Raw genomic sequence first — 19,583 nt, forward strand, 5'->3', positions numbered from 1 at the left:
GAAGGAAGAAAGTTAAAGAACGTGAAGATCATGAATACAATTGAAGAATAATTTAGGAAATTAAATAATTTGTATTTATTTATTTTAATGGCAAACAATTTGTTTCTATTTTTCAAGTTATTTTTCAACCCAATGTCCGTGGGCTTTTTTAGGGTTTCTTAGGTGCCTTAAACATTTGTACCAAATATATAAGTAGACATTTTTGAGTCATAATATATGCATTTGCATTTCTGAGAGGGGATTCTCTTGGTTCTTGGTTTAGAACTTTGATTCTTATAAAAGATTAGCATCTTTGTGACGAATCTTCCTTGACTTATCAATATGCTAGATTGTGGCGTCTCCCTCTTTATCTTATTCGGCGTTCTTCTCTGATTTATTTTTATTGTACCCTTAAGGATCAAATTCATAATCATACTCTTTCTTGAACAGGATTGTATCAAGGAAAAGGAATAATAATATGTCACCTTCAATCCAAGAATCAAAGAGCAAGTGTAAAGAGATTCACCACTTGAAAATGATTCTAAAGATAACAAAAACAGGAGAAAAGAATTGTCAAACTATAAAAAACTCATTTCACTCAATCTTTAAGACATGTTTTACAAATGAAAAAACTTCTATTTATAACGAAGTAGCTTGACTTTGGAGAGATGAATGGACAAAAAAATGGAATTGACTTTACTAATAAGTGTTAACTCCATAAAAGATGATTAGCACCTGTTAACTTTTTTATATTAGGTTCCTAAAAAGGTGTCAACACCCAATTTCGTCCGGGTGACTAAATAATAGAATTAGTTTTTATTTTTGTCTTATTTTATTTTATTTTAATTTTATTTTATTTTTGTTTTATTTTGTTTAATTTTTGTTTTACTATTTAGTATTTGATTTAGTTTTTTTTTATTGGATTTAATTGCAAAAGAAAAAAGAAAAAAAAGAAAACAAAAATTAAAAAAAAAAAGAAATGAAAAGAAATAAAAAAAAAAAAAAAAAAGAAATAAAAAATTAGAAAGTTGGTTTGTCTTTTGTGAAAAGGAAAACGGTTTTTCTGAAAAAGGACAAAGCGTTTGGGGGCAGAGGCGTTTTGGCTTGGCAGAGATGTTTTGGTTTTGGGCATTGGCAATTTGACAGGGACTACTTGGAGGGAGCATAACAGAAAAGATCCTCCCTGAATCTCCTTTTCTCCCCATTATCTCCTACACACTCAAAATCATCTGTCTTCTAACGCCAACCGGATACAACCACGATCATCATCAAAACCACCTTCATCTTCCACCCGAGACACTCCTTTTCTCTCCATCACTCAACACGCACACCATGCCTCCTCATCATCCATGACACCCACTCTAATTCCTCAACTCCATCATCACCAAAGACACACAACAGAACCCATTTTTTCGGCCAACCGAATCATCTCTCGCCCTTCTACCCTTCCACTACCTTCATCCCCATAGAATGTCCATCATCAACACCTAATTTCAGTTTTTGTTTTATGATTCGAAGCCCCATCATCCTCACCTATCAGTATCCCTTCATGGCCACTAGAAACAGAGAGCATTAGGGAAATTATCGGCCCATCCTCAATGATTCTCAACCATCACAGCTAACAACCTCCAATATTCAAACAGGGTCATGGCCCAATCCTTCTACACACACCATTTTTTTTTTTTTTTAACAGATTCATCACTCTGGCTCCATCACACAACCCTACCACTCACCAGAAAAGCAAAAAAGGTTTCTTCCATTCTCGGTCAATAGGTGATTCGCCAATGACCATGACCAGATTCTACATCTTCATCACACACAACCCATCATCCCACAACTGAGTTCTTCCTTTCAACCATCTCATACGACCACATACTTCTTCACCTTCAAAAAGTTTCAATTGAAACAGAGAACCAAAACAGAACAACCAGAATCAACCTCTATCTCCACCTTTCTCTCACACACCGATCCATCTACCAATACCACACTTGATCAAATTCAAACCAAGGAAGAACAACCAACAAGGAAATCAAGATTGAAAGGGCAATAAAACGATAGGCTCAGCGGTCTTTAGCAAGGGTGATTCCTGGCGATATTCACAGCCCCTTCCACCATGGGGCCGTAGCCACCGCAACGGTTTCGACAGCAGCCGCAGACGCAACCTACGTTATGATGCCGCCGCTGACCCAGGTGTCTCCGCCCTTTTCAATCGCTTGACAAATTCGAGGAAGAAGAACTTAGTGGCTGTGGCACGATGGTGGTGGAGTGAATTGAACGGACGGTGGCGCCTAATCCCATTGCGGCAGTAGCGTCGAACGAGAGGCTTTCTCTCGCGCAAAAGAGAAAAACAGCAGCGGAGGCGCGATGGTGGTGGAGAGAGTTCGACGGAGAGCGGCCACCTTAACTTGGCGGCAGAGGCACCCTTGCGGCGACGAATGGCCGGCGCCGTCAACAAACAGGGGTGTTTTCTCTCGCGCGACGGGCAACGGAAAGGGGAAAGCGTTCTCCCCAGCCGGCGTTGGCTCTAGCGGCGAGCAGCGGAGCCGGCGGCGCCGTAGACCGCAGTTCCCAATGGTTGATTGCGGTGGTGGAGACGGTGATGCAGCCACGGCAGAGACGATTCTCTTCTCAGACGAGACCCATTGTCTCTGGGTCGTTGGGCAAGAAAGAATTGAAAAGGGCAGAACCCCTAGAGGTGTCTAGGTCAAAAGGGGCTTTGGGCCTGGCTTTGGACTACAGTCTCTCTGCCTGCCACCAATCGCAACACTATTCACACCCCCTAGGCTTCTACAAACAGAAAGGAAGGATTGGGCTTGGGCTGTCTCTTTGCTTCCCGCCACCACGTGCAACTCCATCTGTACCCCCACTTCAATTCTGCAACAAAAAATAAAAACGAAAGAGGGGCCTTGGGCCAGCGTGGGCTGTCTTTTCCTTCCTGCTGAGGCACAATTCCTATCTGCACCACAAATCCCATTCTGCAAACAAAGAAAAAGCGTCTTGGGCCTGGGCTGCCTCCATGCTTCCTGGCGACGCGCATTTCCATTCACACCTCCACCATGCTTCAATAAAAACAAAAAGGGCCTGACCAACAACTACCAAAGGCACCCCTAATTTTCATCAATACACCCCTGGCAGTCTCAACTTTTCTAAGCACCCCTGGTTTTGTCTTCTGCACTCCCCTATTCTTATTGGGCTTGGACTGTGATGTTTTTTTTATTATTTGTCTTTGCTTTTTTTATTTTCTTCAGCTTTAGCATTTGTTTTATTATTGTGTGTTGTTATATCTATTTGCTAATAAAAATAAAAAATAGAAAATCATAAAAATAAAATTTCTTTTACAAAAAATACCAAAAATATATTTTAAGGGGGTCTAGCGCATGTGTGATCGCACGCATCGTCCTTGTGCTAGAAAACCCTTTCTTTTCTATAAATAAAATACCAAAAATATGTTTTAAGGGGTCTAGCACATGTGTGATCGCACGCATCGTCCTTGTGCTAGAAAACCCCTTCTTTTCTACAAATAAAAATTAAAAATATATTTTAAGGATTCTAGCGCATGTGTGATCACACGCATCGTCCTTGTGCTAGAAAACCTTTTCTTTTTCTTACATAAAAACTACAAAAATACCAAAACGTCCTTTCTCAAACAAACAATCAACTTTTCAGCCAGAACTACGTGATCCTTGATTCTCCATCCAAAGTGGAGATACGTAGGAGCAAGGTCAATCCTTGTCAGGTTCACTTTCCAAAAATCCAAAAAAATTCAAATATTTCTTCAAACAAATTTCTCAAACAAATTCTCCAACAAACTTTCCAAACGGTTTGAAAGAACTACGTAACCCTGATTTTTCAGTCCAACTGAGAATACGTAGGAGCAAGGTCAATCCTTGTCGGGCACAAAAAACACAAAAAATATTTTGTTTTCTTTAAAGTTTTATTTTAGGGAAATTAAACATTTTGCAAACCATATCTTTATTCGCGCATTTAATTAAAGGTACTGCCTTTAGGCAGGCGTTGTAGGGTGCTAACACCTTCCCTACACGTAATCGACTTCCGAACCCATCTCTGGTTTTCACAGACTAAGCCTTATCCTTTTTTTGGTTTTTCCATAGTTTTCCATAATAAACTATGGTGGCGACTCCAAATCTCTTTTTCCAAAAACTTTTTTCAAAATAGTTTTATTTTTTGGATCGTCGTCCCGTCGCGATTTTCCAGTTGCGACAAAAGGAAAATGTAATTATTACATGTGAAAAACAATTATGACTTGGAAAGGAAGCACATGTAACTCCTATTAAGAAGTTCTAATAAAAAAACACTTGAAATCTAAAAGAGTCAAACTATCCATGTGCTCGTAAAAGTGACATGTGATAGTTTGAAAGCTTCAAAATACACTTGAAAGCTAAAAGAGCTAAGTGAAAGAGTTAAACTATTCATGTGCTCGTAAAAGTGACATGTAATAGTTTGAAAGCTCCAAAATACACTTTTAACTTTCTAGAATTTCGTCTAAAATTCCTTAAAGTACTAACCATAATGTTCTTACTTTTCTCAAGTTCCTCTAAAGACTAAGAGGTTAGGATGTACAAATCATGTAATTTCTTCCTCCAAAGCTGTAAGTATTTTTCTAGTTAGCCTTCCTTGGAACCTCTTTATTATTTCTATTTCTTTGTCTTTCTTTGTCATGCTTGCTTATTTGTATTCTTTTAAGCTTTTCTTCAAGTTACATTTTATCCTTATTCACATCAAATACAAGATGTGACTTATTGATGACATATCTCCTAGTCATGACTATACATTTTCAAGAAGTTGAAGTCTTCTATGCAAGATGGGCTAGACTCTCTCTCTTGGGCCATCTTAGGCCATCATGGAGCTCTTTAGAATAGGATTTATTTAGGCCATGTATTTCGGTCAAGTAGTGTAGGTTTCTTAGGCTTGTATTAAGGCTTAATTAGGGTTTTTCCTTAAGTTAGTCATCCAAACCATGTGGAGAGTATGTGCCATGTGTCATGCTTCTATTTTAGAGGATTTAGCTTTGATAGTGATCACATGACAATCTAGAAATAGAGAGGATTTTAAAAAGTTAGTGGCCACATGTCCTTCCTTCATTGAAGAGAATTTGTGGACACTTGTCCACTCCTTAGAGAGCTACTTTGGTAGGCATGCAAAATTTTGGTTTTCAGGATTTTTAGGAGACACTCTTAGCCTATAGATATAAGTGTCTCCTCCCTTGTAATTATCTTTGATGTTGAGCAATGTTATGCTATCCATTTTTTTTATCATACTACTCATCTTAAGATCAAGACTAGAGCAATCCATGAGACTCTAATCATCTTCCTCTAAGAGTTGGCCTAACCTCTAGCCTTCAAACACCATATCGCCACCATAATTAATACTACCTAAGGCCTTAAGACTTCTTCTATTTCCAACCATTGCTTCTACACCTACATCCTTACCATATCATATCTTCATGTTTTAGTTCAACCTAACTTGAAAAGGTTGTTATCACTTACTAAATCTAATACTCTTAAATTTGTAAATGAGTAGAATTATATATATATATATATATATATATATATATATATATATATATATATATATAATAGAAACATAACTTAAAGAACGAGAAAAATAGTATTGAACAAAAGTATTATATATTATATGATACATCTCTTCTTCTTTTTTTCTTTTATTTTTTTTTATATTGAGAAATTTGAATTAATCATTGTATCTTTGACTTCATTCTCTTGTGTTGAACGTTGAAGTATTTCATTGCATAGCATTATCAAATGTATTTGTGTTGCTTTAACAATAATGTTAAATCTTTTCCATCATCGTGTTATTTTCTCTAATGCGCCATGCTGATTTAGGAATGAAAATTCTTTTGGAGATGATTTCCTTTTGAAGGAACACTTTTTTTTGTAAAAAACAACAACATATGTAATGTATTAACTACATTAAGAATGTTATCGGGATGTATCATATAAACTTAAAATTATTAGATTTAGCAAAAAATGCTATCAAATATTCACTCTCAAAAGTTAAATCACCTATTGGAATTAATATGTTGATAAACAAACACATTATATATATATATATATATATATATATATATATATATATATATATATATATATATATATATATATATATATAATAGGAAATGAATAATAAAGAAAGGTTGTTGAAAACAGATAAACAAGTACTACACTCAATGTTAATCACATAAGAAAAGGAGTAAATTTAAAACAAAGAGCAAAAACACTGCCAAAAAAACGCAAAGTTATATTCTAGAGGAGGTAGGCGGGGAGTCATTCATGTTAAAAGGTAAATTGTCATGGTTAATTATAGATATTAAAAGGTAAATTGTCATTGTTAATTATAGATGTTAAAAGGTAAATTATGCATAATAGACATGAGTCCGTGCTACATGTATAAAATATAATTAAAAAAATCTCAATATATTCTTTTGATATAGTTTTGTTGTTGAATGATTACTTTTAAAATATTATTTAATTAGCTTATGTTAACATTATAGTTGCAAATTTAGATTAATTTTTTGTTTTTTTTAAGTAACAAACAATAAAATAAATTTCAGTAATTAATATTGTCCTTGTTGAATATAGTGAAAATTATATATGGGGTTAATTTTTTTGTTTTGAATATACACATAGGTTCTCTGTTTATAATAGAAGAAGTATAGGCTAAACTCAAAATATAAATAAGAAATAATAACAAACTAACTAAAGATAAAAGACACTAGTGCAAAATTAGCGTATAACGTCACACATTCAACATCCAACCGTTTAATAGCCAACATTAAAATTGATCGGTGACATTTTTGTAAATAAATGCAATTATTAAACGTTGTTTATAATTGTAATTCGACATAAAATGGTACGAATGCCCCAGTGTTAGACGTTAAAATGTTAGTGAATTTAATAAAAATTTGAGAGAAAAATTGAAAATTCATTCACTTTATTTTAACGTGAGACCTAGTTCTCTTCTCAAACTTTTTCTCGAATGAAGTTTGACAACCATTACAAGTAATTTTTCTTTCATTTGATACAAATGCATGTTAATTAACTACTCTATGTATGATTTTCGTTTGTTTTGACCGATTATTTTCGTGTTCTTTTCCTTCATAGGCGCATTCTGCTTTCTCTCTCACTGGTGACGACACTTTATTCCGATGAACCCACCTTTTGAAGGTTGGTTTTCGTTTTTGTTTTGAAGAACTTATTTGTTGAACTTGTTTGTTTTTTTTTTTTAAATTGTTTATTATTGTTTGGTTGAACTTGTTTGTTGTTGTTGTTTGATTGAACTTTTTTGTTGTTGGTTATTGTTGTTTGTTGTTGATACTTCATAGTTCATGCTTTATAAAATACCAAAAACTGAAATTTGTTGTTTTTCTGCTTTTTAGGTCTTGTAGAGTTGTAAAAAATGATCACAATTAATTAAAAAAAATTTAATAACGTCGTATATTAACAAAATTCGATATTAAATTAACGTTGTATATCGAAAAAATTCGACGTTAATTTAACGTCGCATTTTTTAAAATTTGATGTCAATTTAATGTCTCTTGATATGACGTCGTTCGCGAATTCACCGTTGAAAGCCCAAAATATCCGACGTTATATGCGATTTTTGTATTAGTGAGATAAATATAAAATAAAGATAATATATCTGACATTCCTTACAAAAAATAAGGTTAAAATACTAATCTCCATTTTCATTTGGTTTTGTCAATTCAGTCTTATTATATTTTTTCATTCAAGGTCTTAATTTTTGTCAATTTTATTCAATTAATGAATAATGAATAATCACTAGTGTAGAAAAGGGCTTTAGAGTCTATTATTTTGGACTTTTAACGTCAGATCACGATCCGACATATTTATGGGTGACGTTAATGGGACGTCGGATTCTATAGGTTAGACGTTTATATAGACGTTGGACTATATAGGTCAGACGTCTATATAGACGTCGAACTCTATAGGTCAGACTTCTAAAGCGTCGCCATATTTGATTGGATCTTTCTCCGCTTGAGGCCTCTCGAGTTGCTCCTAACTCATGGTGATTCTAGTTTACAACTTTATATTTTAGTTGAAGAGAATGGATTGTACGTTTTTTTTTTTTGTATTGAATGGTTTTAATAATGTAGTGGAGGGAATTGAAGGAGTGTAAAACGCAAGAAATCGCCGCCCAAGAACGCTACCCAAGGACACGAGCAAAACTGCACAAAAACTCAACCAAAACGCATTTTAATCGGTTCAAATGAAAGATAATTCATCAAAGAGTAATGCAATCGGAGTAAAATTAGTTTTAAACGGTGCAAAAGTGAGAAAACTAACCTGAAAAACGTAGCCCGTGGAGAGAAAACGCGAGGAAGATGATGAACAGTGAGTGCGCATAATTGTTGCCTCACATTCACACTGTTTTAATGCAAACATTTAGAAGTCGATTCCCCCATAACAGACGTCTATAGACGTTGGTTCCACCCACAACAGATGTCTAAATTGCTTTAGAAGTCGGAGTGGTGGGATCAGACGTCTAAATGGAGTCAAAATGTGACTTTGAATTTTTGGGTTGAGTATTTAGAAGTCGGTTCCCGCCATAACAGACGTCCATAAACATCGGTCCCCCCCCCCTCCACAACAGACATCTAAATGACTTTAGAAATCAAAGTGACAGGATCAGATATCTAAATGGAGTCAAAAAGTGATTTTTTAAATTTCTAGGCTAAGTATTTAGAAGTTGGTTCCCGCCATAACAAATGTCTATAGACGTCGGTTCCCCCCCACAACAGACGTCTATAGACATCGGTTCCCCCCATAACAGACGTCTAAATGGCTTTAGAAGTCAGAGTGGCGGGATCAGATGTATAAATGGAGTCAAAAAGTGACTTTTTAGATTTCTGGGCTGAGGATTTAGACGTCGGTTCCCCCCCCNTCAGATGTATAAATGGAGTCAAAAAGTGACTTTTTAAATTTCTAGGCTAAGTATTTAGAAGTTGGTTCCCGCCATAACAAATGTCTATAGACGTCGGTTCCCCCCCACAATAGACGTCTATAGACATCGGTTCCCCCCATAACAGATGTCTAAATGGCTTTAGAAGTCAGAGTGGCGGGATCAGATGTATAAATGGAGTCAAAAAGTGACTTTTTAGATTTCTGGTCTGAGGATTTAGACATCGGTTCCCCTACAACAGACGTCTAAATGGCTTTAGAAGTCGGGTCCCCTCATAGCCAATGTCTAAATAGTTGTTTTATTTACGGAAAATGTCACCAGTCATTTTTTACGTTGGATATTTGAGGGTTAAACGTTTAAAGGATGACGTCAAAGACTTTTTTTGCACTAGTGAATGTATGTCACATGTTAATTTATGTTATTTTAATTTGTTTAAAGTTTTAAAAAATGTTCACGTATCAAGTCAATATCTTATCATGTTGTAATAATAGTGTCACATGTTAGGGGTCAATAACATATATTAGTGTCTTAAATTATTCAATTTAATCTTTATATTCATTATTTTTGTTCAATTCAATTCAATTTTTTTAAATGGAGCAATTTTGTCCATTTTCAAATTGAAACCAAATCTAATTTTTATATAAATGTTGTACTAATACTTTTTATTTAAATTCACATTTTTATTATATATTTATAATTTAGTGTTAGAGTTGATTTAAAATTAGAATGAAAATTTTAGAAGTGGGAACTAACACTATGTTTTTAAAATTTTAAGAGGTTAAAAATTGCATAAACTATTTAATTAGTTTAAAAACAATTAAATAGTTTAACTTAAAAACTAGTATAACATTTATATAAAAATTAAATTTGGACTCAATTGATTATTCCATTTAAAAAAATTGAACTAAATTGAACAAAAATAGGAATAAAAATAAGTATAAAATAGTGACAAGTGACACTAACATTGACACTTAACACTGATACTAACATCTGATCCTAACACGTGTGACTGGCCTTGACAAGTGATACTACTACCAGCATGTGACATTATGCAGACTTGACACATGACTTTTTTTTCAAATTAATTTTTTTTTAAAAAAAGTTAAAAAATAATTAAAAAAAGTCAAAAACTGACATGTGATGACATATGCTACTCACTGTTTATTAATTTTTGACATAAATAAAAATGACTAAATTGAACATAATTAATGAAAATTACGACTATATTAAATAAAACTAATATTATGATATCAATTGACAAAATCGAAAAAAAATATGGACAAAATTAATATTTTAACAAAATAATAATAAATTAATATCAAACCAAAATACTCTATTTAAATAAAAGAAACATTAAAATTTTAAACATAATCTACGTAATATTTAGTAAAAAATATTTTTATTATATTCTTTAACCATTAAATTATTAAAAGTGAAATAATATTTAATTTATCTATACATCTATTGCAATTTCGAAAAAAAATAAACTTTTATTTTCAACAGTATTTGGAGACAACGTCAATGAATATATACTTACTTTCAATATTGATAATTTGGGAATGGAATATGTACTATATCTAAATTATGTACCGCACTAATAGACAAGAACATCAACAACGACACACACAGAGCCAAACAATTCTCACTGAAACTAACTCATTTCTTGGAATTACTTGAAAATTTTAAGAGTTTAAATATTTTTGAACCCTGAAATTTTATTTTGTTTGAGAATAATTCAAAATATTACGTTTGTTATGAAGTGGTTTCATTGTTATATTGTAAATATTGGTTTGAAGTATTAAAAATATTATTCTTATTCCCAAAATATATACTATGTGTCCTCCTTATTGATTGATTTATGTGAATATTGATATATGGAGCTAAACTAAGATGTGCATACATATAATTCAACCCTAAATCCACTTGGTTGTAAGGTATAAGAATCCGTTTTAGGGTTTTTGGATATGAGAAAGTACTCTCAATGATTAGGACAAAATATATAAGTGGATTTATGTGATCATGGATTCACAAACTATATAAGGTGATTGAAATGGAAGTTGAAATTTGGAGAATAAAAGAGTTTTTGAAATGACGCTTCATACTCATTTGTATGGATCAATTCGAACACTGATCCATGCAACATCGTGTGAGAATCTCAAGCTATATTGCCATTGCCAACCTTCCTTTTCATGCATAAAATCATAACTATGCCACATTCCAAGATGAAGGGCACCAACCCATTTGGTCACTCTCCCAAACACGTGCATCATTTATGCAAATTATAAATTTGATTTTAGGGTTAAATATAATCGTGATCTTTAGACTTGTATATGAAATTAAAATTCTATTTTGTTTCAAATTTTTTATTCATTTTAATTCATAAACTTTATAAATAAATGAATAATTTTTTTTAATTTAATGAAATTAAATCCTTTTTAAATATTTCAAACTAATATTTAGGTTAAACGTTTCAATCAAAGGTAAATAACTCAAATATATATTTAAAAACACCATTCAAAATGTCAAAAAAAAATTAACTTAATTAAATTAAGAATTTTTTTTATTTAATTAAATTTAAAGACTAAATTATATCAAAATAATTTTAATTTTTTATAAAAATTTAGAAATTGAAAACATATTTAACTCTTAATTTTATAAACTAATACATACGTTATACGTAAATGTTAGTACAGTTTTCTCATCTAATACTCAAATTTTATGGCAGGCCAAATAGGAATATTCACAAAGAAAAAAGAAAGTAAAGTTGAAGCTAAAATTGGAAAAAAAAATTATCATTGAAAATTTTATACATTTTGAATCATGTAATCTTTTGTTAAGTATTGTTAGCCACATGACATTTTGAAAATTGATTCCAACACAAATATTTAAAGGGAGGACATGTTCTCCCCGTCCAACATGAATGAGTACAAAACTCTTGTTTTTTTTTTTTTCTTTTTGTGGTCGTGCTATTTGATTTTTACAAGTGTGATCATTATGGTAAGTAAAGTTAGGGTAGTTATTTGTATAGTGCTAACTAGAAAGGAATGTTCAGAAAGTAAATAAAGTTGAAGAGAATAAACATATTTTTTTCTTGAAATTTTTTATACATTTTGAACCTCTTAACCATATCTCTGGTTGAACCTTTTAAAATGCATCTTTTTATCACACGAATGTTTGAATGGAGAAAGGTGGTCGCATCGAAAGAACTCCAACCTTTTCTTATATATAAAATTTCATGGAGTACTAATATATTTATTTAGTTGTGTACAACCTCATATATAAAAAAGAAGTTTGTTTTGATATTATGATGTATTGTGGCATGAAATATGTACATTTTGTCTTTATTGTAAAGGAAGAGAATAATAGTTTACCTTATGATGTATGATGTGAGAGAAAATGAGTGGAAAAGGTGGGGTAACCACTAAAGGGTAGCAGCTAGCTAGCTCTTAGCAGAAAAGATCCAGAGAGACACATATATAGACAAAATTGAAAAAAACAAAAATTAGGGAATAATAAGAAAGACCTTATCATAGAGATATTCTTTATGCAATTTGACGCTCCTTGCCATATAACCCACTAAGAATAGAACCTACTGTGCCCATTGGTTTAGCAGAAACAAGATGACTTTGAAGAGCTTCTTTGAGCCTTCGGTGGACCATTAACATTTCTATAAGGCATAAAGTTAATATAAATATTAGCAGAATATTTGACGATCGACACCAAGTTGACAATCAATAATTCTTGTTTCTACTTTATATTCATCAACAGAGAAGCAGAGAGAGACACTTTTGACATCTTTCTATTTTGTCTAAGCTATAAATACTCCACACACCCTCTTTCATTCTCAACTCATTACTACTACTACTACTTCACTTCTTCTGTAGGCTTAATTTGGAAAAACCCTTCTCTTGTATTCTTTCTTCATAAGTTAAGTTGGGTTGATCTTGGTAAGTCACGATGACCATCTCAATGTTCATGTGCAGATTAAGACAACCCATGATAAACATTCCCTGCAGTGGGAAAAAACTGAACTTCAGACAAATTGAGAAAGAGAAAGTAGTGGTTGTAATGGGAGCCACAGGTGCAGGGAAATCAAGGCTGTCCATTGACATAGCCTCATGTTTTCCATCAGAAATCATAAACTCAGACAAAATTCAAGTGTACCAAGGTCTCGACATAGTCACAAACAAAATCCCAAAGGAAGACCAACGTGGGGTGCACCACCACTTACTGGGAACAATAAACCCCGACATAGACTTCACACCCACTGATTTCATTGACACGTCATCATCGGCCATCGACACCATCACCACAGCCCAGAAGCTTCCAATCATCGTTGGCGGCTCCAACTCCTATCTCGAGGCCTTGATCGACGACGACGATTACAAGTTCCGGTCGCGCTACGATTTTCTCTGCATCTGGGTTGACGTGGCAATGCCCGTGCTTCAATCCTACGTGGCGGAACGGGTTGACGACATGTTCCGTAAGGGAATGGTGGAGGAGCTGCGACCCTTTTATAGTCCCGACGGGGATTACTCGAGAGGGATTAGAAGAGCCATTGGGGTTCCTGAATTTGACGAGTATTTTCGGAGGGAGGAGTTTGTGGACGAGGAAACGAAGCAGAGGTTGTCGGAAGATGCGATCAGGGAAATAAAATTGAACACGTGGAAACTTGCCATGAAACAGTTGGGGAAGATTCACAGGCTGAGGAACGTTAAGAGATGGGAGATTCATCGCTTGGACGCCACGCCCGTGTTTCGAAGGCGTGGGGAAGAAGCAAACGAGGCCTGGAAGAAGTTGGTGGCCGAACCGACTGCTATGGTCGTTGCGCGCTTTCTCTATAACTCCAAAAACAATGCCAACGTTGTTTCTGGACTTACACTGTTGCCACCTTCGGAGAATGTTATGGCTGCGGCAACGTGCTAGCTTTCTAGCCGTGGTTTTGTTGTTTTCTTCAGTTTGGAGAAAAGCACTTGTAGTGACTTTGCGTATAAACAGTTTTATGAAACTAAATTCTCTTCTACTAATTCACATACAAACTAATCATTTTTTTTCCTTTACTTTATGGGACTCTGTAAATGTTGATTAATATATTTTGAAGAGCGAAGGATACCAAAATATCATAATCGAAATTGGAAACAAACACGGTCTTATAGAAAAATAGTGAGAAGAACCTTAACTTTCATAAACAGGAGACATAGGAATAATTTGAGATTTGTAACGCGATTGCCTTCTGGAGAACATGCAGTCTGAATAAATTTTTTTTTTTAACAACCCCTTTTTAACAATTTTTTTTTAAACTTCCTTAATTTGTTTCAAATATTTTTTTACACATATCGATAAAATAATGATGATAAATACGTGTCATTAAAAAAAATTATTAAAAATAATTTTAAAAATTATCAGTATCTAAGAATTATAGTGTCTACAGTGCTCACTGCCTTTGAATAGATTCCATCAAATAAAAGTGCTTTATCTCCAATCATAACCCATCCGTACACTTTCTTAGCATCTTCCATTTCAGTGTCCTTCAACTCACACCAATCGCCGCTCCATCCGTACCATTTTTGTTTACTCAAATTTTACTTTTTATTGGAAAATGATATTTTAACACCAATTTTTGACACCATGACACTGTACACGTGTTAAAATATGATTGGACGATTTCAAATTAAAAAAAGCTGAGATAAAAACATATTTAAAAGAGAAAAACCAAAGTTTTTTTTTCGTCCAACCACATTTTGACACGTGTGCAATGTTAGTGTCAAAAAAATTGTATTAAAGTATCATTTTTCCTTTTTTATTTTTAAACATTTATCGTTCAATTAAATTACTGAAATTGGGGCAACATTTTGAACATGAAGCATCATTATTCTAATGGAACAAAAGGACCCTGATATCATTTTCTTATTCGAAGGAAAAAAAATGGTATAGTTTATCTTTTGAAACAATATTGAATGAATAAATAGCTTTATGTTGTTCCTCCAAGCTATTGCCTTTTGTTTCCCTGTTGGGTTGGATTCTCAAATGGCTCTCCTTTTTTGTCAAAACAGTAGTCCCCACTGTCATTCATTCCATCAAACATTTGTTTTGCAAATAAAAATTGTTAATAATATTCTGTTATGTTAATAAATTTTTAGAAGGATTTTTCAAGTCTAATTTAATTTATCTATAGATCATAAAATTTTTTATTTGATATGAAATATTTAATAATGTATTAAGATAAAATTGATTTTTAAAATAAGATTTATATATATTTAATACTGGAAATCATTCTTATATCATTGGTGTTATGCATATGTAATCTTCTCTATATTGTATGATATGATGGATGGACATTTTTATTCCTTAAATGAGTAATTAGACTTATGAGTGTGTATAAGAATATATGTTGAGAAAGATAGAACAACTTTTAAAAAATTTTAGTATCACAGAAAATTAGTTGCAATTAAAAAAAAGTTGTTTACAGAATAAAATAAGGCTAAAGTCGAAATTCTTATACTCAGATTTAAGACTCTAGAAATTTTAGACATCTATTTCTCTATCTCTCACTATTCACATACTTTTTATTCATGCGCCAATCGTTTTGCTTTGTTTTAATTATTCCAAAAAAAGTACGTGACTCATTTTTTATCATTAAATTGAAAAAAAATGAATAATGAAAAATGAAAAAAAAAATTATTTTTATTTGATTCTTCCTCTACTCCAAATATATCTTACAATCAAAGTTCTTTTTATCATCTTAAATATCATCATGAGTTAACTTTAGTGTGAGAAATAATGGGCCTTAAATCTATTAATTTTCATCCATTAATATTATTCTTTTTCTTGAAATACTATCTCTTAAATTTATTATTATTTGCTTATTTTCTTTCTTAAAGAAGTAATTTTGTCATGAACCTTAAAATTAAATACATTCAAGCTGTACACAGTAAACGCACTAATAACAAAAATATACAATAGAAAGATGAATCATACTTATACAAAATTGTAGAAAGAAAGAATGAAATGTAATAAATGATGTACAGAGAAATAGATATTGAATCTAATAAAAATAACTAACACCAGAAAATAATATATATGTAAGACATTGATGTAGCTTACATGCTTATGATGTTATTTTACTTTTCACCTTTGCACCTACTTGGTTTGGATTGGAGCATGGTGGGATGGTACTCATGCTTTTTGTTTTACCTTTTTGTTATCAATCAGAGGAGTGCAAAAGAGGAAAGTATCCACTCGTAATGGATCAAAATGAACACCTAATTTAGGATGTAACTACCTAGCTATGAACACTGTCATATATATAAGTATAAGCACTTCACGTTGTCTCTGTCACTCTCTGCCAAAAGCCTAAAACTGTGGTTTAAAAGCGGTAGTGTGCCACGTTTAGGGAGATGGATTGAAAGATTTGAAAAGGGTGGTGGCTTCTTCTGTTTCATTCTGTCCTTTCCACTGTCTGGAAGGGTTAATATTGGTTGCATTATTGTTGTTGTTCGGAATGTAAAATAAAAGTTTCTTTTACTGATTGGTATGTTTTAGTTAAAGACATAGCAATAGATGTATTGGGAAATGTCCAATAGCCTTGTATCTTAGTGATATCTATCTTTATTAGAAAGAGATAAAACATAAGTAGCAGTTGTTTTTGAGATGCAAAAGGAAGGAATCAGAGGCCATAACCCTTAAAACCGAAGACAAGATTTGATTCTTCTCCACTAGTAAAAGTTTATTGTGAGTTTGTCGATTATATTGTGCCACCGCAGGAGTAAGTGACGTTACAGGATTCTCCAATGCTAATTGCGTACTGATGCAAAGGTTTAGTAAGGAAGGGTGGCAACAGAACTAAGACTTCACATACACATTGGTTGTCTATTTCCTTAGCCCACCGGCAACAGTCTTCTTCTTGAAGAGTGGACCGCTCATTACCTCTAAAACCATGATCACCGGGGGAAGCTGCTGGTGGTGGTGGTGGTGGAGCTGCCGGTGCTGCGGGGAGAGGCAGCATTGCACAAGCATAGTTTGCCAATGTTAGTTGGGATAAACAAAGTGGATGAAGAAATGGTGTTGGTAAAGTCTGACTCAAGATCTTTGGCACAATTGCCAGAAATGTCATAGCCATCGCTATTAAATTGAAAACCTTGATCCTCTTCATTTTTAATCTCTTCTTTCTATCTTCACTTCAGTTCTTAAGTGTCTTAATTTTCATATGGCCCCTTAAGAATTGGAGCTGCTTAAATACTTGCAGACTGATGAACTTGCACCCAGTAGGTTGTTAATCAGATGAATAGTGATTTTATAAAATGTAATTACCAAGAAAAGAATGAATGGAGTTACCATTTCTGTATTTCTCATCCATTTAGCGTGACGACAAACTATTCAAAATGGGGGTTAGAATCACCAACCTTGTTCCTGAACAACGTTTAGAACAACTCCAATCACAAAGGATGAGAAGCATGGGCAAAGTACGTATTAGATAATTCGCAAATTACTAACATGCAGAACTGGTGCGTTTTTCTGGCTCAGTGTCATATATATTAACTAATTGCACCCCCATAATACTACGAAAAGACTTAAACACCCTGCTGATAACAATAAATTGCAGACTTTCCTTTATCATAGCCATAATTGCAGAGTGGTGGTGTACACAAGCTACAACAGAGCAGGAAGGCTGGGAACTTGCTTAAACAAAGCAACAATTATGAAACACATGCATGGTTTTGTGGGGAAAGAGATGTGTGATCTTTATAGCTCTATGTGTTCGATGATTTCTAAATTTTACTTCTTTAACCATGCCAAATATTGTCCATTCAGCAGACCACAATTAGTGGGATAAGGCTTAATGAAAATTGGTCAACAAAACATTCAGATATGATCAACTGTAAAAACACGGGTGCAAAAAAAATTCCCTAAAGATCTTTAAGCGCATCGTTCAATTTTGGGAGTTACTCCCTCCACCTCCCCCATTTTCTTCCTCCACCTCCCCAATTTTTTACAATTTTTATTTAATTACAAAAATGTCCTTTTATTTTACTTTTTTAACCTTTTGACATTTTTATTTTTAACTTTATTTACCAAACCCTAAATATTCATTTCTTCTCTCTCGCAGCCACCCCCCAAATACATCTGCCTCTCTTCCTCTGACTTTCATCATTCTCCTTCATCCTTCACACTTCACCTTTGCTNTGAGTGGTGGTGAGGTGAGGTNGTGCGGGGTGCGGTGGTGCGGTGCGATGCGGTGGGTTCTTACTGTTCNTGGTGGTGCGTCTGTTGCTGTGGTGGTTCTTTTTACTTCCATCCAGGTGTGTTCGTTTTTTTTCTCCTTTAGTATCCATCACCTTTGATTTTACTGTGCATGTTATCGCTGTTGTGTGTGCTTCTTGTCGCTGTTGTGTGAACCGCTCAGGTCAGAACGAATGTCGACATCCGTTTGGCCTTGAAACAGATGTCNACATCCGTCGACGTCTAATTGATAGAGAGCAGAGACTAAAGAGTTTGGTAAGTGGTAATTTGACGTATTATTTCTAAAATATTATATAATACTACATTTATTGTGTTATGAGTTAATACTTGCTATGCTTTATTTACTGATACCATTCTTTTGGTTAATGGATGTTAGATTGCAGCCTTCAAATCTGTTTAATTCTTGTATGATGCTGACTTTATTTTGTTGATGGATTATTTTGTTTCAATGTTTAATAACTTACAGACAAGTTGTAAGCCATCATAGTGGGTCCTGGTGGTTCTCAAAGTAAGGAGTTGGTTCTTCTCAGAATTGGATACTAAGTTTCTGTCTTCTAATTTCTATTTTCGTCTTGTAAGAAGCCCAGTTTGAAGTCCATCTCGACCATAAATTGGACAAAGGATTTTCCAATGAATTCCTTGTTCTCAATACAAATACTTCTATTTTCTTTATTTTTGTTGCCTTTGTAGGAATATTAGTCATTAACTACACTGCAATTCGGTCTTCTATTTATAAATAGAATTCAGGAAATGTTTTTTTTCTACCACTGTTGTTTTAATCATTAGAAAAGTTAATTTTGTATATGTAAAGAAAGAGAGATAGAAAGGTAAAATATATAGTGGATATACAAAGTTTATGTAAAAAATTATTGGATGAGGCAATAATATTACCTTAGAATCTAATATGTATTTGTCGTATAAAAAATTTCATGGCATTAACTAAAAAACATTTTTGATATACTTTTCCAGATAATTATCATACAAAGGAAAAAATTATAGGAATAATGATTTTTAATAGATGATAATATATAAATGTATATTATTTATTCTTAAAAACATTTCCACCGAAAGGAATTTGTATTTATAATATATACATGCAGCAGTCTTGACTGAAATGAGGTATAGAAAAGCATCATAGCCTGTATAATCAATACTCCACTGGGAATACGAAATGAAATTACCTTTGCAGAGAGTTTCATCTTTTTTCCCTCTGATTGAGCATATGCAATGGAGTAATGAGTTAATCTGTCAGTGTTATGATTATAATATATGGAGACGTAGACACACATACACGATAATTAATTAGCATACGTGTTTAATGATACATATACATATTGATATACAATGATAAAAGCATAACAAAGTGGATGAATAAAAGATAAACAAAAATAAATATTTATGCC

The 19,583-nt window shown here is 33.3% G+C and overlaps 2 protein-coding genes and 1 long non-coding RNA gene across 3 annotated transcripts; 2 read left to right on the top strand and 1 right to left on the bottom strand.

Moving 5' to 3' along the window:
* The first annotated feature begins 12,783 nt into the window (after positions 1 to 12,783).
* LOC106771461 (adenylate isopentenyltransferase 3, chloroplastic) lies at positions 12,784 to 14,055 on the top strand. Its single transcript, XM_014657447.2, has one exon. It carries the CDS (start codon positions 12,898 to 12,900, stop codon positions 13,864 to 13,866), a length of 969 nt encoding a protein of 322 aa, XP_014512933.1. The 5' UTR covers positions 12,784 to 12,897; the 3' UTR covers positions 13,867 to 14,055.
* A 2,629-nt stretch (positions 14,056 to 16,684) lies between these two features.
* On the bottom strand, positions 16,685 to 17,059 carry LOC106770432. Its single transcript, XM_014656242.1, has one exon. It carries the CDS (start codon positions 17,057 to 17,059, stop codon positions 16,685 to 16,687), a length of 375 nt encoding a protein of 124 aa, XP_014511728.1.
* A 908-nt stretch (positions 17,060 to 17,967) lies between these two features.
* Positions 17,968 to 18,835, top strand: LOC111242363. Its single transcript, XR_002669253.1, has 2 exons — positions 17,968 to 18,239; positions 18,647 to 18,835. It is a non-coding gene; the product is annotated as an uncharacterized LOC111242363 (long non-coding RNA).
* The last annotated feature ends 748 nt before the right edge of the window (positions 18,836 to 19,583 follow it).

This window comes from Vigna radiata, chromosome 8, assembly GCF_000741045.1.
Source record: "Vigna radiata var. radiata cultivar VC1973A chromosome 8, Vradiata_ver6, whole genome shotgun sequence".
Lineage (NCBI taxonomy): Eukaryota > Viridiplantae > Streptophyta > Magnoliopsida > Fabales > Fabaceae > Vigna > Vigna radiata.